This window comes from Megascapheus bottae, chromosome 7 (genome assembly GCF_031878675.1).
Source record: "Megascapheus bottae isolate mThoBot1 chromosome 7, mThoBot2.hap1, whole genome shotgun sequence".
Taxonomy (NCBI): Eukaryota; Metazoa; Chordata; class Mammalia; order Rodentia; family Geomyidae; genus Megascapheus; species Megascapheus bottae.
Window position 1 is genome coordinate 46,308,668 of NC_143515.1, and position 22,821 is coordinate 46,331,488.

The 22,821-nt window shown below is 41.5% G+C and overlaps 2 protein-coding genes across 3 annotated transcripts in view; one reads left to right on the forward strand and one right to left on the reverse strand.

Moving 5' to 3' along the window:
• Positions 1-697: 697 nt before the first annotated feature.
• Positions 698-2,780, reverse strand: Rps27a (ribosomal protein S27a). The gene is made up of 6 exons (XM_090336919.1): positions 2,756-2,780; positions 2,591-2,655; positions 2,127-2,181; positions 1,720-1,805; positions 1,479-1,610; positions 698-880 (listed from the first exon to the last, which is right to left on the reverse strand). Exons 2-6 carry the CDS (start codon positions 2,636-2,638, stop codon positions 731-733), a joined length of 471 nt encoding a protein of 156 aa, XP_090193045.1. The 5' UTR covers positions 2,639-2,655; positions 2,756-2,780; the 3' UTR covers positions 698-730.
• A 376-nt stretch (positions 2,781-3,156) lies between these two features.
• Positions 3,157-22,821, forward strand: part of Clhc1 (clathrin heavy chain linker domain containing 1) — a 31,806-nt gene continuing 12,141 nt past the window's right edge. The window contains exons 1-7 of one of the 2 annotated variants that reach the window (XM_090336917.1): positions 3,157-3,205; positions 3,524-3,784; positions 9,908-10,095; positions 14,794-14,927; positions 19,353-19,554; positions 20,450-20,562; positions 21,689-21,773. In XM_090336917.1, the coding sequence (XP_090193043.1) occupies positions 3,623-3,784; positions 9,908-10,095; positions 14,794-14,927; positions 19,353-19,554; positions 20,450-20,562; positions 21,689-21,773 (884 nt within the window). In that variant the 5' untranslated portion in view covers positions 3,157-3,205; positions 3,524-3,622. Of the gene's footprint in view, positions 3,206-3,523; positions 3,785-9,907; positions 10,096-14,793; positions 14,928-19,352; positions 19,555-20,449; positions 20,563-21,688; positions 21,774-22,821 lie in introns of those variants that run through there. The other variant, XM_090336918.1, reaches the window with a different exon arrangement.

Genomic DNA, 22,821 nt, shown 5'->3' on the forward strand with positions numbered 1-22,821 from the left:
TAGTCCAAACTCTCGGCCCAGACCTGACTTTTTTTTGCCAGTCCTGGCCCTTGAACTCTGCCTGGGCACTGTCCTTGGGCTTTCTCAAGACTAAAGCCTCTACTCCTTGAGCCACAGCACCACTTCTGGCTTTTTTTCCCCCTATGTATGTGGTACGAAGGAATTGAACCCAGGTCTTTGTACATGCTAGGCAAGCACTCTACCACTAGGCTAAACTCCTATCTGCAGTTAACCTCTAGAAAATGGGAAGTGGGGTTTGGCTCAAGGGGTAGGGCAGTTCCCTTGAGCTGAAGAGCTCAGGGACAATGCCAAGGCCCCGTTCAAGCCCCAAGACTCACAAAATGCTCTTAAGCTGAAGAGCTCATGGACAGAGCCCAGGCCTGCCCACCTCCCAGAAAGGAACCACCATACCACCCCTTTGATCAGCAACTCTTATAGATACAGGCCAATTCAGCCATGTCTGTAATTGTTTAGTGAAAACATGCCATTTCTGAACATTAGTGAGAGGTATCTACAATCAGTAGTTCTCATGATCCCAACAAGCCACATTCACATGACTGCAGAAGCACTCAGGAGGTAATTATCAAAGGAAATGTGGGGCTGGGGGTGTGGCATAGGGGTAGTGTGCTAGCCTTGAGAAAGTTCAAGGGCAGTGATGTTCCAAACCATTCTTCAAATATGCCACAACACACATCTGTACGTTAGTTTGTGCCTTTTTATTAATTCATAGTTACTTGTCTTCTGGCTTGTTGAAACAGTAAGTTAGACAACACTTGCCACAATAATGTCTGTCAAAGTGGCTAGCCATAAAAACTCCAGCACCACATTCATCTGAAGGGCACTCTCGACGAAGACGACTAATTTTGCCGTTTTCATCCACCTGAAAAATACAAAATTGCTGTAAGGACATTCTGTGAAACATTCTGAAATTTTAGATGACTTAACCCACAACATATGTGAAAACCATTATCTGTAACTACAAACTTCTGATTTCTTGGGAGACTAGACTTGTTTCCCAAGTAGTAAACAGAATTAAATGCCAGAACTCAGAAGTCTAGCATGGAAGCCAGGCCCGGTGGCTCACACCTGTAATCCTAGCTACTAAGGAGGCTGAGATCTGAGGATCAAGGTTCAAAACCAGCCCAGGTACTTAAGTCTGTTACTATCTCCAGTTAATCACTAGAAAGCCGGAAGTGGGGCTGTAGCTCCAGAAGTAGGACATTAACCTTGAGCTGAAGAAATCAAGGACAGCACCCAGGCCCATTGATCAAGACCCACAACCGACAATAAGTCTAGGATAGAACAAGTAAGCCAAATCCTATTTAAATACCAAACAAGAAAAAACAGAATCTGAAACTTTTCCACAATAATAAAAAGGAGTTGCAGATATTCAATAATCAAAATGTTTAAGGTATTAGGGCCACTTCCAAATAACTCACTAACTTTGCTGGCTTACACTTCATTTGACATTGGCTCACCTTATAGTATTTCAAGACAGCCAGTTTAACCTTCTTTCTCTTATGTTTGTTCTTCTTGGGAGTGGTGTAAGACTTCTTCTTCCTTTTCTTAGCACCACCCCGAAGTCTCAACACTAAATGAAGAGTGGACTCCTGTTTAATGAAAGGAGAGAACGAGACAGGCATTTTATTACTGGATCAGTGAACAGACATTAGGAATTTACAACAGCACTTTGTTAAGATCTTGCGGGAGAAAGCAAACCTTTTGAATGTTGTAATCAGATAAGGTGCGCCCATCTTCCAGCTGCTTACCAGCAAAGATCAGTCTCTGCTGATCAGGAGGAATTCCTAGAAAACCACATCCACAAAACAAATTACTCTGGATTTACAAAGCAATGATTCGAATTCAACGATTACCAAACTACAAGCAAGACATCTTTCTACATATCCAGACATTCTGGCAAACATGTTTTTTCACTTTGTAAATTACAAAGCAACGTAAGAAATAACTCAACACAACCCATGGTAACTGTTCGGCAGGAATTCTAATCTAAGTGGCTCAGTGTTTAAAACTTTTGTTTACCGACACCATCCCAAAGCATTGTCACTTTGACCTCCCACCCTAATAAGACACGCTTAGCACCACGGATTAACTAGGAAACTACTTGCCTTCCTTATCCTGGATCTTGGCCTTGACATTTTCTATAGTATCCGAGGGTTCAACCTATGAGTTTTAAGATTAAAAAAAAAAGCATATTGGTTGCATAATTAAGAACAAGGAACATGACGGGCAAAGAGCCGAACGAGGGCGGGAATACTAAGGCCCACGCGACAAAGCTCCCCGCGTCAAGTCCCTCCAAGCACCATCCTCCCCAGCGCTGGAAGGGCGGCCGGGAGCCTCGTGCGCACGGCTCGCGATGCAGGCCCGGTTTCAATGGGGCCTCACTGCTAGGAGTGTGCAGGTCCAGCCCACCCTAGCCTCCGCTCTGCTCCGCTCCGAGGCTAACCGGCCCGCAGAACCCCCGTCGGGAGCGTCCGAGGGCCAGGCAGCGGCGCTCCTCTCGGGCCTCGCCCCGAAGTGCACCCGAGGACCTCACTCGGGCCTCGGCCTCCTCACACCGCCAGGCCCGTACCTCGAGTGTGATGGTCTTCCCCGTAAGGGTTTTGACAAAAATCTGCATCCTGGCGGTGGTCCCACCTGAAATCGAGGGAAAGGAAGAGACTGGTTAGATCGGGGGACGCCAGGGAGGACGGCGCACGAGCCGCCCGCCGGAGCCCACCCCAGAGCACACGCTCACCGCTGATGGCGGATCGGAAAGGAAGGGAGCCGCGCCGCCCCACGGGGTTTCCTGTCTGTAGGTCCCGCCCCTTAGGTGGCCACGGCAAATGCCGTGCTGAAGCTGTGATGGCTGTCTAACAGACTGCCAGACTGTGTCCGGAATCGTGCTTCACTTCCCAAGTCTGAACTCGCCTCCCTCTGTAGTCCTCAGAACGCTCTCGAAATGGCACACAGGAACACATTTTTAATGCCTTGTAAAGATTTCACGCAATCCACGTGGCCATGGGGGTCTTTCAAGGGAAGGTGGGGAATGTGGAAACCGGGAAAAGTGAGGAAGAAAAGGCAAGTGTCTTCTGGGAAGTGTAGTTTTCCACTGCTTTCTTCTAACTAGGACTACGAGTCCCAAGATGCAGTTCATGTGTCGGCTCCTTAGTTACTGTCTGTAAGCTTATGGGAGAGAGGGATTCAGGTGAGGGCGGGAGCTTTAGGGTAGAATAGTGGTTTCGGGAGGTGGAACTGGGCTAGAAATGACTGGAAAGAAAGGTCGAAGGGGACAGGAAAGAGGCGTGGTGCACCCAAAGTGTGGTTCCCCGACGTAGCGAGAGGCTCAAGGTCAACAAGCCCCCGGATGCTCTCTGGGCCTCTGGGAAAGAAATCCCTTGCCTTCTCCATCCTATGGATTGAAAAAGTTTCCCCCTAAAAGGAGTAAACATTTTTGACGGGGATTAATATTCGATTTTAAGATTTTTTAATTGTTAAGGATAACTTCTTTTTTCCTCTCTTGCAGTATTACCAAAGTTTCTTGGCTCTGTTACAAAAGGAGATCGAAATTCTCCATTTCTCTGGTGACCAGTGCCGTAGGTCGGGACTTAGGTCCGTTCAGGAAATGAATAAACATGCAGTTCTCCCTCCCATCCTTAGTAGAAGTGACAAGGAATTTTTGGAAAGTATGCAAAGATACATAGTTACAGAAGTGGAAAAGGTGGGCTGTACTGAGGAAGGACCCGCTGATGAATATTACATCATTTACCGAAATGTTTTTGATAAGGTATAGTGTTTTTAGTTGTCACGGGGTAGAAAGGACCTGTCTTTAGCGACTGACATTCCTGCTGTAATCATTAGAACCACTGCTTGTCTGACCACATTCTGTTTGTCATTTTGAGAAATTTTGCCCTGTTTATCAGAAAGGGGGGCATGGGAATTGCTGGATTTATATTTCCTGGCTGTTAATGAGTGTTTCAGTTCGTTTAGCTGATCGACAGCTTGGATGTGTCTTCTGATCATCATTTGAACCATCTTAAGGGTTTCTCTCCTTTGTTAGATTGTAAACAAGAATCTGGTTTGATTGTGGTATCACTAAAGTCTTGGTTTAGATTTAGTCCAGTGGAAAACGTTCAGTCCTCAGCTCTACCCCCCTTCCCACCTCCCACCCCCCCAAAAAAGAAAGAAAAGAAAAGGCTAAAATCAGCCGGGCGGCGGTGGCTTTTGCCTGTAATACTAGCTACTCGGGAGACTTGAGATCCGAGGATCACTGTTCAAAGCCAGCCCGGCCCAGGACCTTGAGACTCTTATCTCCAATTAACTACCAGAAAACTCTAAGCTGCTCTGTGGCTCAGAGGTAGAGCACAGTCTTGAGCTGAAGGGCTCAGGGATAGCGCCCAGGCCCAGAGTTGGAGCCTTACAACTGACAAAAAGAAAAAAGAAAAGAAAAAAAATTGGTTTAAATGTGATTTAGCATATTCATTAAGATCAAGAGCCAGGTGAGGTGCCACATGCCTGTAGTCCTAACTGCTGGGGAATCCGAAACTGGAAGATTCCTCAAAACCAAGAGTTGGAGGCTACCATGGGCAATTCTAGGCTATAAATAAATAACTATGGTAGAATAAGGGACCTGTTGAAACTTATCATTGGGAATAATAGAAATAGACTAGAAAATGTTACATAACATAATTTTATATATATAACAAGCTTGATTTTTACTCCTTTCATTGTTATTGTTGTTGCCAGTCTTGGGGCCTGAACTCAGGGCCTGAGTGCTATCCTTGGGCTTTCTCAAGACTAGAGCTCTACCATTTGAGCCACAGCACCATTTCCAGCTTTTCTATGTATTTGGTACCGAGGAATCAAATCTTGGGCCTTCGTGCATGCTGGGCAAGCACTCTACTACTAAGCCAAACTCCCGGCTTGACTTTACTCTTTATAAATAATTGTGTTCCTCATAAAGATTACAATGTTCTCGTATATCCTAACATTTGCCTAGCTTTAAATATTTTACACATGCCCAGAACATTCTGACAATAAAAACGTGACATTAATATCTTTTCCTTTTTGCATAATTAAAATGCTTACTTGAAAACTTCAGTAAACTATTGGTCTTTGAGTAAAAGGGCCATAGGCTGAATCAGTTTTTTGCTTCATTGTTAAAATACTATATACTATGAGTCTGATTTTTTTTTCTATATAAAATCTCAGTAGCCCACCACCAGTGGCTCACGCCTATAATCCTAGCCTACTCAGGAGGCTGAGATTTGAGGATCACAGTTTGAAGCTAGCCAGGCAAGAAAGCCCATGAGACTCTTATCTCCAAATAACCACCCAAAAAGCTGGAATTAGAGCTATGACAAGTGGTAGAGTACTAGCCTTAAGCTTAAAAGCTCTAGGTCGCACGTAGGCCCTGAATTCAAGCCCTAGGACTGGCACAAAAAAGCAAACATAGTGTGCACAGCATAGAGTAGTGATACTTATATGTAAAAGTGTAAACTGATCTTCCTTCTTTTCAAATCATCCAGAAGAAAAACTGTCTTGTAGAATTGGTACCTTGGAGCTGGGTGCTGGGTGCAGTGGCTCATGCCTGTAATCCTACCTACTTGGGGCTGAGACCAAGGTTCAAAGCCAGCCTGGGCACATATACCTGAGACTTTTTTTTTTTGCCAGTCCTGGGCTTGAGCTCAGGGCCTGAGCACTGTCCTTGGACTTTCTCAAGGCTAGAGCTCTACCACTTGAGCCTCAGCACCACTTCCATTTTTTTCTATGTATGTGGTACCGAGGAATCAAACCCAGGTGATTATACATGCTAGGCAAGCACTCTACCACTAGGCCAAACTCCCAGCCCAGGACCTGAAACTCTTATCTCCAATTAACCTCCAGAAAATGGGAAGTAGGGCGTGGTGCAAGGGTTAGGCAGCAGCCTTGAACTGAAGACCTCAAGGAGAGTGCCCAGGCTGAGCTCAAGCCCCATGACCAACAAAAAAAAAAAAAGAAAGAAAGGAAAAAATAAAATCTCCCAGTGTACCAATTCTTCATTATTAGATATGTATTTGATAAATTTTTAAAGAATGGTAGTGTTTTGAGTATGTGTCATAACTACCAAGAGTCATGCTGAGCTTGTGGCATTATCACAATGAACCCTACCCCTTATACTATATATTTTACTTGCTTTGCATGCCTGAATGCTGCCACTTGTTTGTTTGTTTTACTGAAGAGCTGTCTGCTTTAAGAATAGTTAAGAGCTGGGGCTGGTTGTTTAGCCTAGTGGTAGAGTGCTTGCCTAGCCTGCACGAAAACCCATGTTCAATTCCTAGGTACCACGTGCAGAGAAAAGCTGGAAGTGGTGCTGTGGCTCAAATAGTAGAGTACTAGCCTTGAGAAAAGTCCAAGGACAGTGCTCAGGTCCTGTGTCCAAGCCCAGGACTGGCAAAAAGAAAAGAAAAGAAAAGCTAGAGCTGGGCACTGGTGGCTCATGCCTGTAATCCTACCTACTTAGAAGGCTGAGATCAGGATCACAGTTCAAAGCCAGCCCCTGGACATAAAGTCCCTGCTACTTATCTCCAGTTAACCACCAGAAAGCTGGAAGTGGAGCTGTGGCTCAAGCACTAAGAGGGCTAACCTTGAGCTGCAGAGCTCAGGAACAGCGCCCAGGCCTAGAGTACAAGCTCCACGATCTACATAAAAGAAAGAAAAAAGAACAGAACAGCTAGTAATAGTGATGTCACTTTGGAGTTGACCTTGGTAAATTTAATTAATTTATTTATTTAAATTTTTTTTTTTTGCCAGTTGTAGGGCCCGAACTCAGGGCCTGAGCACTGTCCTTGTGCTTTTTTCAAGGCTAGAGCTCTATTTGAGCCACAGCACCACTTCTGGCTTTTTCTTCATATGTGGTACAGAGGAATCAAACCCCAGCCTTCGTGCATGGTAGGCAAGCACTATACCACTAGGCCAAATTGCTGGCCCAGTAAATTTAATTCTTAAGAGAAAACACATGAAATTAAATATAAAAAGTAATATTTACTTATATTACCCATTCTCCCTTTTTCTCATCTCTCCAAGATTTTTTTTTTGTCAGTCATAGGACTTGAATTCTGGGCATGGGCGCTGTCCTTGAGGTCTTCAGCTCAAGGCTACCACCCTACCCTCTCCAAGATTTTGTACATTGCATCATTATAAATCGTATGTTTGTTTGCATGATAATTCTATTCTTCAGAACTGGGAATTTAATAATTTTAGCAAATAGACATTTTTGTTGTAGTTTGTTTACTTCTTTCTTTCTTTCTTTTTTTTTTTTTTGCCAGTCCTGGGCTTGAGCTCAGGGCCTGAGCACTGTCTTTGGACTTTCTCAAGGTCAGAGCTCTACCACTTGAGCCTCAGCACCACTTCTGGCTTTTTTCTATATGTGGTACCGAGGAATCGAACCCCGGTCTTCATGCATGCTAGGCAAGCACTTTAACACTAGGCCAAACTCCCGGCCCCATCTTTCTTTCTTTCTTTCTTTCTTTCTTTCTTTCTTTCTTTCTTTCTTTCTTTCTTTCTTTCTTTCTGTCTATCATGAGGCTTGAACTCTGAGCCTGGGTGCTATCCCTAAGCTCTTCAGTTTAAAGTAATGCTCTACCATTTGAGTCACAGCGCCACTTCAATTTTCTGGTGGTTAATTGGAGATAAGAGTCTCAAGGACTTTAGTCCCCAGGCTGGCTTTGAACTATAATCTTTAGATCTCAGCCTCCTGAGTAGGGTTGCAGGCGTGAGCCATTGGTGCCTATCTCTTGTAGTTTTTTTATTATTATTATTATTTCTTTTTTCTTTTTCTTTTCCTTTTTTTTGGGGGGGAGGTGTCATAGGGCTTGAACTCAGCCTGGGTGCTGTCCCTGAGCTCTTCAGCTCAAGGCTACCACTCTACCCTTGAGCCAAGCCCCACTTCCCATTTTCTAGAGGTTAATTGGAGATAAGAGTCTCAGGCCCTTTTGTGCTCAGGCTGGATTTTTAAACCTTGATCCTCAGATCTCAGCCTCCTGAGTTGAAGTATTACAGGCTGAGCCACTGTACCAGCTTCAGTTTTTTAATTTCATAATTTTACATATTTGGTTATTAATGATCAGAATTAAATGATTCGATTACTTCCTCTGACACGCTTTCTCTTTTGGAAGGATGTAGTTGACCAGAAAATAATAGTGTCAACTTGCATCTCTAACTACTTGAAAGTAAATACAAAATTGTGTCTTATGTAATTGACTTGAAGAATTACACTTGAATCAAAATAGAGAGGGCCTGAAACTCATATTCTCAAAGATAAGGCCACACTGTAGAGTGTGAAAAATACAAGGAATACCAAAGCTGAAAGATTAAGCTTCTATAGAGTTCAGTGTCTCATGGGGGCAACTGGACAGAGCATTTGTACTCCTAATAGTTTTACAGATAGTTGTACAAATGAACACCATTCCTCTTCCTTCCAAAATCCATGCACCAAGTAAGTATAGCTAGGATTTTCTTGGGTTTATAACGTTTGTAGAGGCCAACAATATTATAATATTATAAAAGAATTGAATAGGCTGGCTGTGAGGGAATACTGGAAAGGCTAGTTTAATTTCTTTTTTTTTTTTTTAAGCCAGGGGCTGGTGGCTCATGCCTATAATCGTAGCTACTCAGGAGGCTGAAATCTGAGGATCACTGTTCAAAGCCAGCCCAGGCAGGAAAGTCTGTGAGACCCTTATCTTCAAATTAACCAGCATAAAACTGGAAGTGGTGCTGTGGCTCAAGTGGTAGAGCACTAGCCTTGAGTTGAAGAGCTCTGAAACAGTGCCCAGGCCCAGAGTTCAAGCCCCAAGACCAACCCCCTTCCCCCCAAAAAAGGCATATTGGTAGACTTGAGAATTTTCAGGGAATGCTAAAAATGTGGTTTGGGGATAAAGTTACCTGTAGTATTTTTGGGTCAGACTGATAGCCATCTGCGTTCTACCATGGGATGCAACTTTGCATTCTCTAATGCATTTTGTGTTTCTTTTAGCAAACTGCCAAGGACATGGATCAGTTGTATTAGCTCCCCTTATATCTGAATTGTCATGGGTTGTTGGAGCATAGCACAGTGAAGGATGGCTAAGAGCTGCTGTGGCCTCTATTAAAGTGTCTTGATTGGGTAAATAGGGTTATGGCTATGTAAAAACAAACAAGCAATAAGAACAAAATAATAGCCAATATTTTCTGCTCAGATGCCCTTTTTCTGATACTTGCTACTAATGAATAGTTTCCTAATATCATTTTTTGTGTGTATATATGTTGGTCCTGGGGCTTTAACTTGACCTATGCTCTTGAGCTTTTTTGCTCAAAGTGAACACTCTCTCTCTTGAACTACAGCTCTACTTCTGGTTTTTTGTTGCTTAAATGGAGATGAATTTCACAGGCTTTTTTGCCTGGGCTGGCTTTTCTCAAACAAAGATCCTCAGATTTCATTCTCCTAAGGAGCTATGTTTACAACATATGCAATAGCTTTTTCTATTGTATCTTTTTTGATAGACTCAGCCCAGGTAGAAAAGTCCCTGAGACTTTTATCTCCAATAAACTACTAAAAAAGAAGTGTCACTGTGGCTTAAATGGTAGAGCACTAGCCTTGAGCTCAAAGCTCAGAGATAATGCCCAGGCCCTGAATTCAAGCCCCAGGACCAGCAGAAAGAGAGAGAGAGGGGTGGGGGGAGATTTCTGTGTGTGTTGTAATGATCCACAAAGAGCATATATGCATTAAGTACTATATTTATTGCCTAATTATGTTTGGGTTTGCTGTAAAATTTTACATTTATAACAACCGTGTTTCATTTAAAAATATAAATGTAATGCTATCTGAAATGTTTTTGATCCATAATTTTGTAAAAAAAAAATCAGTACCATAGGCACACAAATCATATTTCAGGTTATAGAGTATGTCACTGCATACAAATCCATTCTTACTTCAATCAAAAAAGAGTATGATACCTTTATTGAGACAGTAAAGAAAGACCAAAGAACTTCATTTTGTCTTCATGGAAAACTCAAAGTTTTGGCAGCGGAGCCTACAGCTTTAATATATCACCAGAAAAGAAAAAGCCAACTTGAAGAAAAGTGAGTATATTAGTAAGTTGTCAAAAAGTTCATCTTTTCAATTTCTTATTTCTGAAATTCGACTTAACTTTTGTTTTATTTATTTATTATTTCAGAAACAGGTGCTGCTATGCAGCTTACACTGGCCTCAAACTTGCTCTGTAGCAGAGACTGGCTTTGAACTCAACAGGCTGCTGCCTTAGCCTCCTGCCTCAGACGTGGGATTATAGGCATATATCACCATGCTCAGATTTAATTTTGCCAGTCCTGGGCTTGCACTCAGAGCCTGAGCACTGTCCTTGGGCTTTCTCAAAGTTAGAGCTTTATCACTTGAGCCATAGTACCACTTCTGGCTTTTTCTGTGTATGTGGTAATGAGGAATTGAACCTTGGTCTTCATGCATGCTATGAAAGCACTCTACCACTAAGCCAAACTCCCAGCCCTTAATTTGATTTTTATTTAAAAGTCATATTTTTGTTATCCTCTTCTACTAACTGCTTTTTACATACTTCAAGTAAAATATTAATTTTGTTTATGGATTTTATACCTCAATATAATTGGAGGTACATTATGGTATCATAAAATGAAGAATGTAAGTCAGTAGTTCTTTCAGGTAATTTCTTATATGGAAGATTTGCTGGTCTAATTTCTGAATTGCTATCTGAATCATAGCAGATTACAGGAATCAATCCTATAATGCACAAAGGTAAGTAATCTACTGAGGAGGATAGAATGATCACTCTTGTTGAATAGTTTCCTATTTGCTAACTTCAGCAAATGATAAATTACTTTTCATAGACTTCAAATTAAAGGTAGTAAATTATATAAAGTTTGGCCTCCATTTCTGGTAACATGGCCAACTACTTGTTAGGACAGACCTACTTCTTAAGAAAAAAATTTGCTTTTTCTCACAGCTCTATTTGTGGTTTTTAGATGTTAATTATAAATAAGAGTCTCCAAAGGAACATAGGCTCAGTGTTTTCCCTCATTTGTCATAATCAGTAGAAACCTTGGGCTGTCCTAGCAGAGATTTACAATAGAACAAAACCTAGATACATAAGGCCATATAAAATGACACTAAATGATATAGAAACAAAAGCCATACAATGAGTGATTGTTGTCTTTAATGTACTATATTATCTCTCATCTCTTTTGCTGTCCCTTGGTTATCTCATATTATTACAGTATTTCACCTGGTTATTTGATGTATTCTATATATGCGTATTTGGTTATTTGAAGTTGGATAGGGAAAGGAGGAAAACAAGATGAGGGGTCGGGGTGGGGGGAGGTAAATGGGGACCAAGACATGAGAAAGGGTATCAATGTATGTGAAGTAATGCACTTTCTATCTGGTGAATATAATGTAACCCTTCTATTAATTACAATAAAAATATATGTAATAAATTTTAAAAATCTGCTTTTTCTCTTGGGTGGGACATTATGCCTTCCCTTACATAAAGTTTTGTTTAATACTTTTTTGAATGCTGATGCAGTCAACAGTGTCTTTAAAGATGCTTTAGCAGCTTTAAACTAATGACTGGTAGCACAGGCCTGTAGACCTGTAATCCTAGCGCTCAAGTGAGCAAGTGAGGTAGGAGAATCAGGTTTGAGGACAGCTTGGTGTACAAAGTGAACTTGAGGCCAGCCTGCACCACAGCAAGACCGTGTCTCACCTCACCTCCTCCCCAAAAGGTCTGATGACCTTCAGTTTTAGATTTCTCTGTGATGCAGAATAAAAGGCAAAGCCTAACCAGGTGCTGGTGGCTCACACCTGTAATCCTAGTTACCCAGAAGGCTGAGATCTGAGGATCTCAGTTCAAAGTCAGTCAGGGCAGGAAAGTCTATGAGACTTAGCTCCAGTCAATCACTAAAAAAACAGAAGTGAATTGTGGCTCCAAGTAGTAGAAGACTAGTCGAGCACAAGAGTACAGGGAGAGTGCCCAGGTGCAGTTCAAGCCCTACGTGGAAAAAAAGCCAGAAGGGGGGTGGGGGGAGGGAAACGGGTACCAAGACATGTGAAAGGGTATCAATGTATGTGAATTAATGCACCTTCTATCTGGCAAATATCATGTAACCCTTTTACTAATTACAATAAAAAATAAATAAGTAAAAAATCCTGTCAGGTTACCAAAAAAAAAAAAAAAAAGCCAGAAGGGTTGTTGTCCAGTGGGAAATCCTCCTCACGCAAAGCTATGCATGCTTAAACCTTAGTAGAGGGCCAGGAGTATGGCCTAGTGGTGGAGTGCTTGCCTAGCATGCACAAAGACTCAGGTTTGATTTCCCTGGTACATTAAAAAGGCTGGAAGTGGTGAAGTGTTGCTGTGGCTCAAGTGGTAGAGCAAAAGCCTTGAGAAGGCCCAAGGACAGTGCTTAGGCCCTAAGTTCAAGCCCCAGGACTGGCAAAAAGAAAACCTTAGTAGAAATATACCAGGAACTAATTGTAAAAGCCTGGAGACTGCAGAGAAAATTACTTTTTACTCATCAGACTTCTAATGAGTTCAAGGATTCTTTGGGGGGTGATATGTTCTGAAATAAAATGGTGGTGATGAATACATGATGTTGTGAATACTAAAATTCACTGGGTTTTAAATTATGTGAATCATATCAATAAAGCTATTGTAAAAGAGATAGAGGACAGAGAGAAAGTCGTATCTAATCACAGCTCTAAAAGGGAAGAGAATATGGGACAGAGATAATACTTCTGATTCATCTAATAGCTATGAGCTGCAAATATTTACCTTAGTTCTTTGCTGATGTAATAAACTGAGGCTTTGAGGCAGGGAATCTGTCTAGATGTGCTGTAGCACCAATAAATGTCTTTGAAAGAGACAGAAGGACCAATGACACAGGCAGTGGAGAAGACCCTATGACCCTGGCAGCCGAGTTGAAGTTTGACAGCCATGGAGCTTTTGCAGCCCCTGAAGGAAGAAGCAAGACACTGCTCCTCCTCTAGAGTTTCCAGGGGGACCCCCTTACAGCATTTGATTGTGGTCTAGTTCAGCTTCCAGAAAAGTAAGAAAGAGAGTATACATTTCTATTGTTTTCAATCACTAAGTTGTGTTTGTTTGTGCCAGTCCTGGGCTTGGAGCTCAGGGCCTGAATACTGTCCTTGGGCTTTCTCAAGGCTAGAACTCTACCACTTGAGCCACAGCACCACTTCTGCTTTTTCTATGTATGTAGTACCCAGGAATTGAACTGGGTCTTTGTGTATGCTAGGCAAGCACTCTACCACTAGGCCAAACTCCCAGCCCCTCTCTAAGCTCTTTTGCTCAAGGCTAGCACTCTACCACTTTGAACCATAATACCACTTAGGGTTTTCTGGTTTTTCTTTTTCTTTTTTTTCCCTGCCAGTCCTGGGCTTGAGCTCAGGGCCTGAGTACTGTCCTTGGACTTTCTCAAGGCTAGAGCTCCACCACTTGAGCCTCAGCACAATTTCCGGCTTTTTTCTATGTATGTGGTAGTGAGGAATTGAACCTGGGTCTTTGTGCATGCTAGGCAAGCACTCTACCACTAGGCCAAACTCCTAGCCCCGGTTTTCTGGTTTTTAATTGGAGATGAGAGTCTTATGGACTTTCATGGCTGGCTGGCTTGGAACCAGGATCTTCATATCACAGCCTTTTGAGTTGGCCAAGGAATACGTGTGTATGTGTATATGTGTGTGGCCAAATTATGCTTCACACAGATTGCTAAAGGTGCTAAAAATCAGTATTAAATTTGATTAATGTTCTGAAAGAAATTGTTCCCTACTTGTGAGATCTGTTAACTTTTTCAGGGCATTTTAAAATTTTCCACCTAGTATATAATGGTTTGAAATAAAAATTAGCCAAGACAAAGCAATGATTTAACTTTGCCAATCCTGGGGCTTGAACTCAGGGCCTGGGCATTGTCCTTGAGCTTTCTCAAGGCTAGCACTCTATCACTTGAGCCATAGCACTACTTCCAGCCTTTTCTATGTATATGGCACCAACGAATTGAACCCAGGGCTTTGTGCATGCTTGGTGAGCATTCTACCATTAGGCCACACTACCAGCCCAGCCCACTGTTTATTTCTTTTTTTTTTTTTTTTTGCCAGTCCTGGGGTTTGAACTCGGCCTGAGCACTGTCCTTGGGCTTTCTCAAAGCTAGCACTTTACCACTTGAGCACTTTACCAGCTTTTTTTCTGTACATGTGATACCAAGGAATCAAACCCAGGGCTTCCTGCATCCTAGGCAAGCACTCTATCACTAGGTCATGCTCCCAACTACTTAATTAAGGCTGGGAATATGGTTTAGAAGTAGAGTGTTTGCTTAGCATGCATGAAGCCCTGAGTTCAATTCCTTAGTACCACATAAACAGAAAAATCTGGAAGTGGTACTGTGGCTCAAGTGGTAGATCCCTGGAGTTGAGCAAAAGAAGCTCAAGCCTGTAATTCTAGCTACTCAGGAGGCTGAGATCTGAGGATCAAGGTTCAAAGCCAGCCTGGGCACAAAAGGACCTTCTACTGACTTATCTCCAGTTAGCCTCTAGAAAACGGGGAAGTGGGACTTGGCTCAAAGATAGGGCGGTAGCCTTGAGCTGAAGAGTTCAGGGACAGCACCCAGGCAGAGTTCAAGCTCCATGACCCACCAAAAAATAAATAAAAAGGAAGCTCAGGGATAGTGCCCAGGCCCTGAGTACAAACCCCAAGACTGGCAACAGGAAAAAAATTAAATATTAAAAAAATTCTTTCTGTTTTTCAGAATCAGAATGATTGAAAATAATTCCTTGATGATTCAATTGCAAATAAATCAAGTCAAAACGCATAGGGCCAAGTGTGAGAAAAAAGAAGTAAAATATTACTGTTTATCCAAAGAACCTTCAAAAATGATTCCAGGTACTGAATTCAGTTTATTTTAAAGGCATTGAGCATATTAGAATATTTCCAGTTAGTACCTATCATATAAATTAGTATGAATATGTGGACATGTGTGCATCTTCCAGTGGGTATGTTATGCAAACAACTCAATCATAGTTCTAGGTACCACATGGAATGAAAAAAACTGTAAAATATCCCAAAAGATTGATCCAGACTGGAACTCAGCCAGACTAGGTTACATAAAGTATAATGTCTACTCTCAAGCATGTTTTTTTTTTTTTTTTTGGTCAGTCATCGGGCTTGAACTCTGGGCCTGGGCACTATCCCTGAGCTCTTCAGCTAAGGCTACCGCCCTACCCCTTGAGCCACAGCACCAGTTCCAGTTTTCTGATGGGTAATTGGAGATAAGCATCTCATGGACTTTAGGGACTTTAGTACCTTGGCTGGCTTTGAACTGTGGTCCTCAGATTTCAACCTTCTGAGTAGCTAGGATTACAGGCATGAGCCACCTCGCCATGCCTCACACATGGTTTTTGCATCAGGATCAGCATCACCATCAACAGGGAACTGTTTGGAAATGCTAATTTGGGGCATTATCACACATTTAATGTGTCAAAATCTTAGTGACTGAGGTCAACAGTGCTTTATTAAGTTCTGGTTATTCTGATATACTCTACTGGCATATGTATGCAAAGCTGTGGTGCATTAGTTTTGATAAACATGACTGATGTTGATATCAATATATATATATATATATATATTGATTGTATAACTTTAAAATACTTCCTTTCTTTTTCCAGTCCTGGGCTTGAACTCAGGGTCTGGTCACTGTCCTTGGACACTTTTTGCTAAAGGCTGGCATTCTGCCATTTGAGCCACAACACTACTTCTGGCTTTTTCTGTCTATGTGGTTCTGGGGAATCGAACCCAGGGCTTCATGCATGCTAGGCAAGAATGCTACCACTAGGCCATGCTCTCTGCCCTTTAGTATAATATTTCCTGCATTAAAAACTAGATTATATCCTGGAATTCATTCAAGATTTAAGAAATTTATATGATTTACATCCATATGAAAGGTAGAAGGAATTGGCAATCTTCTGGAGAAAGCAGACTTTGAAAGTAAGTAATAATATTTAGAACTGAAAGATTATTACGTTAGTATTTATCCAGAGGTAAAATCAATCAGTGGAAATTCTGCAGAGCTAGATTTGCTCTAAATAGAAGTTATGCCTTCTTCTATAAAGAGCTACCCTATATTAGAGCATTTCAACAAAATTTGAGTGAACTTCTATTTGATAAAAGTATAGAATAAAGCCAGCACAGTAGCTACTCAAGAGGCTGAGATCTGAGGATCAAGGGTCAAAGCCAGCCTGGGCACAAAAGGACCTGAGACTCTTTTCTGCAGTTAACCTCTAGAAAATGGGAAGTGGGGCTTCAAGGGTAGTGCTGTAGCCTTGAGCTGAAGAGCTCAGGGACAGTGCCAGACCCAGAGTTTAAAAAAAAAAAAAAAAAGAAGTATGGAGTAGATTCACTTTCAAATAAAAACTTATGATTAGCAAACAGCCACTGTTGGTTGATTCAAGCCTGTAATCCTAGCCACTCAGGAAGCTAGATTTAAGGGTTGAGGTTTGAAGCCACCCAGGGAGAAAAGTTTGTAAGACTTTTATTTCTAGTTCACCAGTAAAATGCTGGGACTAGAGGTTTGGCTTAAGAGGTAGAATACCAGCCTTGAGTGAATAAGCAATATGAGAGCTCCAAGCTCTGAGGTCAAGCCCCAGTACTGTCACACAAAATAATTGTGATTAGCAAAGGCCAAATAATATGAATGAGTACAGAGTAAACAAATTGACTAACTGCCAGAAAGATTCAAAGTAATACTTTTAATTAAGATACAGTAGGGTTAATCTGGGAGGTGGTATGGAAGAGGGAAATTTTGAGCTGTGTCTTAAAGTCAACAGTTGGCCTGTATATGAAAGGAAGACATTTGAAGTTGTGTATGTTATGAATAATGAGTAAAGAGGAGAGATGACTAAAGATTTGGCAGGCATTATAATTTTGTATTGGAAAAAATAAACTGATAACCCTAGCATTAACTTTGATAAAGCAATGGAAAATTTGGTTACAGATAAATCTATTGTTAAAATAGTCATTGGATGGAGAGGCTTGGTGTTATAGAATAGCAATAAACTTCAAGGATTTTCAGGCTGTGTTGATGAGGTCATTAGGAAAAACATCTTTCAAAAAGATAATGTTTATGTGTTCTCCCAATGATCAACTGGACTGAGTTATTTAAAATCGCTAGCTATATTTATTATTTTTTAGTTACTGAGATGTGGAACTCAGGACCTCAAGCTTGAGTGCTCTACTACTTGAATAACACTTCCAGTCCTTTTTACTAGATATATCTGGCTAACCTGGGCTATGATCGTCCTATTTAAGCTTCCTATACAGCTAGAATGACAGGTGCACGCCACTTTACAATGCTGTTAATTAAGAGAGGGTCTCATAAACTTTTTGCCAGGGCTGTCTCAGGACCATGATCTTCTTGATTCCTGCTTCCAAAAAAGCTACCATTGTATGTATGAGCTACTATACCAGTTTTATGCAACTTCTACTATGTTCAGTAAGCTACAGGTATAGCTACCACGGCTGGCACAGGCCTTGTGGTGTGTGTGTGTGTGTGTGTGTGTGTGTATGTGTGTGTGTGTGTCTGTACTCTAAAGTTGAGAAGTACAAGTATAATGACAGACCAGGTAAAGATAGCAGAGAGACTCTTACTGAAAAAGCAAATAAAAAGGCCAGGAGTTTGGCCTAGTGGTAGAGTGCTTGCCTAGCATGCACGAAGACCCAGACTCAATTCCTTGGTATCACATACGGAGAAAAAAAAAGCCAGAAGTGGTACTGTGGCTCAAGTGGTAGAGTGCTAGCCTTGAGAAAGCCCAAGGACAGTGCTCAGGCCCTGAATTCAAGGCCCAGGACTGGCAAAAAAAAAAAAAAGCCAATTAAAAAAAAAAAGTTAAAGGACTGGAGGCATAGCTCCAGTAGTAGAGGACTTGCCTAACATGCACAATAGAAAAAAAAAGTCTATTACTGTTATAAGCTTAAAGATGTGAAGATAGAACAGAGGGTGATAATGTGTACATACTAACACAATGAATTTGATATAAAAATACTAAATGAATATGATTGGAAAATACTAATATAATGAATATGACGAGAATGAAAAATATTAGATGAAATACAGCTAAAATACTTAAAGAAATATATTGCCAAGGGGCTGGGAGTTTGGCCTGGTGGTAGAGTGCTTGCTTAGCATACATGAAGACCCAGATTCGATTCCTTGGTACCACATACATAGAAACAAATCTGGAAGTGGTGCTGTGACTCAAGTGGTAGGCTCTAGCCTTGAGAAAGCCTAAGGACAGTGCTCAGGCCCTGAGTTCAAGCCCCATGACTGGCAAAAAAAAAAGAAAGAAATATATTGCCAATACAAACTTGTATATAAAGGCATGTGGACATGGGAAATAAAAATGATGCAAGGACACATATGACCATAACCATCATAACATGGAACAGTCAGTAACAAGATAGAGTAACCGTAAAATACCTAAAAGCCCAGACACCTGGGCAGAGGAGAAAGAGCATTAGCTAAAGTACCAGCACATCTCTGGGTACCACTGACCCAGGCATAACCAATCCAAATCAAGCAAGGAGTTTGGGCCAGAGAGGAGCAGGCAAGGACCATTATAAGCAAAGGACCCAGAATGAAGGGCAGCACTTCTGCTGGCCTTAACCAAGACTGTGGTTCAAGGATCTTTAGCCTGCAGAAGCTGCTCCTTGCCCGAGAGGACCGATGAGGACTGAGACTCACACGGCAGGACTGGGAGCTGCTTCTAACAACTGATGGGCAGGTCCCATTCCATTCGGGACTAAGAGATGTCAGAGAGGTGAATCCAGCGGGTGTGAAGAACAGGCAGGATAGAATTAGGCAAGTCAGGACTAGAAGATATAACTAGAATATAGTGTTGACTCTGCTAAGCTATGTTAAATCAATAAACCATGTTGCGTCATATTACCTGCTTACTGGTGAATTACTTTGTCTGCTCACGAAAATTATTTTTTCAGAATTTTTTTTCTATTTTTTTTTTTTTGCCAGTCCTGGGCTTGAGCTCAGGGGCCTGAGCACTGTCCTTGGACTTTCTCAAGGCTAGAGCTTTTCCATTTGAGCCTCAGCACCACTTCCGGCTTTTTTCTATGTATGTGGTACCAAGGAATCGAACCCGGGTCTTCGTGCATGTTAGGCAAGCACTCTACCACTAGGCCAGACTTCCAGCCCCTTCAGAATTATTTTTATAACCTAGTAAACCTATTTTACTAATACACTGTTTGAATGCAAGTCATACACATGGACACATGGCTAGGCCTCTGTTTCTTTTCTTACAGGCATGGATATTCAAGACTCTGTCGATTTAAATGCTCTTGGTGAATATATGAAACAGCTTAAGAATAAATATGAAGACATCAAACAAGCTATGTTGATGAAATATATACCAGCTCAGAAAAAGGCTGATTTAGATGAAGAAATGATTCTGTTATTAAAACGACGAGATAAGGCAGAAAATCTGAACCAAAAATTACAGTTTCGGTATAGAAGTTAATTATATGTTTTAAAAATGTGAAGCATTTAGGGCTGGGAGTTTGGCATAGTTGGTAGAGTGCTTGCCTAACATGCACGAAGACCCAGGTTCAATTCCTCGGTACCACATACATAAAAAAATCTAGAAGTGGTGCTGTGGCTCAAGTGGTAGGCTCTAGCCTTGAGAAAGTCCAAGGACAGTGGTCAGGCCCTGAGTTTAAGCCCCATGACTGGCAAAAAAAATGTGAAGCATTTAGCTCGGCACAGTGGCTCAGCCTGTAATACTAACTACTCGGGAGGCTGAGATCTGAGGATTGGGGTTCAAAGCCTCACTTGGGCACTAAAGACCATGAGACTCTATCTCCAATTAACCACTAGAAAATGGAAGTGGGGCTGTGGCTCAAGGGATAGGGTCATAGCCTTGAGCTGAAGAGCTCAGGGACAATGCCCAAGCCCAGAGTTCAAGCCCCACGACTGATGACAAAAAAGAAAAAAGTGAAACATTTATTTGTGCTTATTTTACTATCACACCACTTGATTTTAGGCTTGGTACATACATGTCATTGATGGCTTTTTTTATTAAAGAATTTATTAACATTGATTTTTACATCATATCTCAAATGATGTATTTAACAAACAAGTATTCAAGAAGAGAATCTCTATATACAATCACTGGCACTTAGTTTTTAGAACATAATCAAAATTAGGCTAAGGGTTTGTATATCATAATACATATTAATCTATGTAATAAAACATTATATCTATAGAGTCATAAGTTTTTATGTTTTTAGTTGTGTTTATATTTCCAGTACCATGTCCATAGCATTGGGTATGCAAATATTGAGTCCTCACTCTTGTACTGTTTGTATCTAATAGCCATCATTGATGTTTTTTATCTTTGTAGTTATCAAAGACTACAGATTATTTCATGTGCACTTGAAGTATGGATGACATCTAATATGAGTGGCTCATTTCAAGAGATCGTGGAACAGGTTCAGGAAACCATTGATATACAGGGTAGTTTAATCTGTATTTTATTTTATTTTTGTCAGTCATGAGGCTTGGACTCTGGGCTTGGCCACTGTCCCTGAGTGATTCGACTCTAGGCTACCACCCTATCCCTGGGCCTGGGCGTTGTCCCTGAGCTCTTTAGCTCAAGGCTACTGCCCTACCCTAGGGTCTGGGCTTGCTATTACTAATTCTTTGGCAGTCTAGGCTATAATTTGGAGCTCTGGTTACTCACTGATTTTTACTGCTTTTTGTTTTGTTTTTGTCAGTCATGGGACTTGAACCCTACGCCTGGGCATTGTCCCTGAGCTCTTCAGCTCAAGGCTACCACCCTATCCCTTGAGCCACAGCACCACTTCTGGTTTTTTGGTGGTTAGTTGGAGATAAGAGTCTCATGGATTTTAGTAATTTTAGTGCTGGGTCTGGCTTTGAGCTGTGATCCTCAGTTCTCAGCCTCCTGAGTAGCTAGTATAACAGGTGTGAGCCACTATGCCAGCTTATCTGTATTTTCTAAAATTAGCACAAACAGCAAAAGTCATTTTTACCCTGAAAGCTAAAGAATGATGTTTCTAGGCTGAGTTTAAAGAAAGAAAAAAATAGGCTGTTCACTGGTGGCTTATGCCTAGAATAAGAGGTTGAGATCTGAGGATTTTGGTTCAAAGCCAGCCAAGGCAGGAAAAGTCTGTAACTCTCTTATCTCCTGTTAGCCATCAGAAAACCAGAAGTGGAGTTGTGGTTCAAAGTGATAGAACACAAGCTTTGGGCGAAAGAGCTCAGGAACAGGGCCTGAGTCCAAGGCCCACAGCCACCACCACTGCTGCCACCACCACCACCATCACCACCACTACCAGCAACAACAAAAAAACTTTAGCAAAAATACACTTACTTCTGATAGTTCCCACTTACCCCATGGGTTTATTCCTTCAGTAACTGACAGGTAACTACTAAATAACAGACATAATGAGCCAAAGAGAGAATACCTGACAATGTACTTGAAAATAGAAAAGGCCGGGAGGACACTGAGCTTAGGAAGAGGCTGCTGCTGTTTGAAACCAAAGCAATAAGTTATTAGTATTAAACATGCTTATTTTCTATTAATAAACAACCTTTAATGTCTTATTGTGGTTATTTACAGTTGAAGAAATTGTGGTTGATGACGCTTTTGAGGACAGTCCAAACAAGGCAAAAGAAGCTGAAATTATGCTTTACTACATTGAAAGGCAAACATTTTAAATGCTTTAATTTTTGATACTTAAATAGTATTTACTATTTATTCAATACCTTGATCCAGAGTCTTGAGATTTTGCATTTTGAAAAAGGTATTCTGGGCTGGGACTGTCTCTTAGTGAAAGAGTGCTTGCCTAGCATGCATGAAGCCCTGGGTTTGGTTTCTCAGTACCACATAAACAGAAAAAGTTGGAAGTGGCATTGTGGCTCAAATGGTAGAGTGCTAGCAAGAGAAGCTCAGGGACAGTGCCCAGACCCTGAGTTTAAGCCCTAGGACTGGTGAAAAAAAGAAGGAAGGAAGGAATGAACGAATGAATGAACAAACGAACGAACAAACGAGAGTGGGAAAGAAAAGAAAGAAAAGTGGGGGCCAGGAGTTTGGCTAGTGGTAGAGTGCAATGCCTGGCATGCACGAAGACTCAGGTTCAATTCCTCAGCATCACATACATGGAGAAAAAACAGATGTGGGTTGCTTAAATGTAGAGCTCTAGCCTTGAGAAAGCCCAAGGACAGTGCTCAGGCCCTGAGTTCAAGGCCCGGGACTGATGAAAGAAAGAGAGAGAAAGAAAGGAAGGAAAGAAAGAAAGGGAGGAAAAGAAAAATATTCAAGTTAACAAATTAGAAGTGAAACTAGAACTTTCTTTTGCTTTTTTGCAGATTACAGAAGTCACTTGTACCCAGCAAGAGATAGATTTCTTAGCTAGCTGCTAGTGGCTTACACCTGTAACCCTAGCTACTCAGAGGCTGAGATGTGACAGTTGTGGTTAGAAACCAGCCTGGGCAGGAAAGTCTATGAGACTCTTATTCCAATAAACTATGGAAAAGCCAGAAGTGAAGCTGTGGCTCAAGTGATAGAGTACTAACTTTGAGCAAAAAGAAACTCAGGTCCCAAGACCAACCAAAAAAAAAAAAAGTTAATTCAAAGCCTGTAAAGGTATATATGTAGTTTCTTTCTTTCTGTCTCTTCCTTTTTCCCTTCCTTCCTTCCTTCCTTCCTTCCTTCCTTCCTTCCTTCCTTCCTTCCTTCCTTCCTTCCTTCCT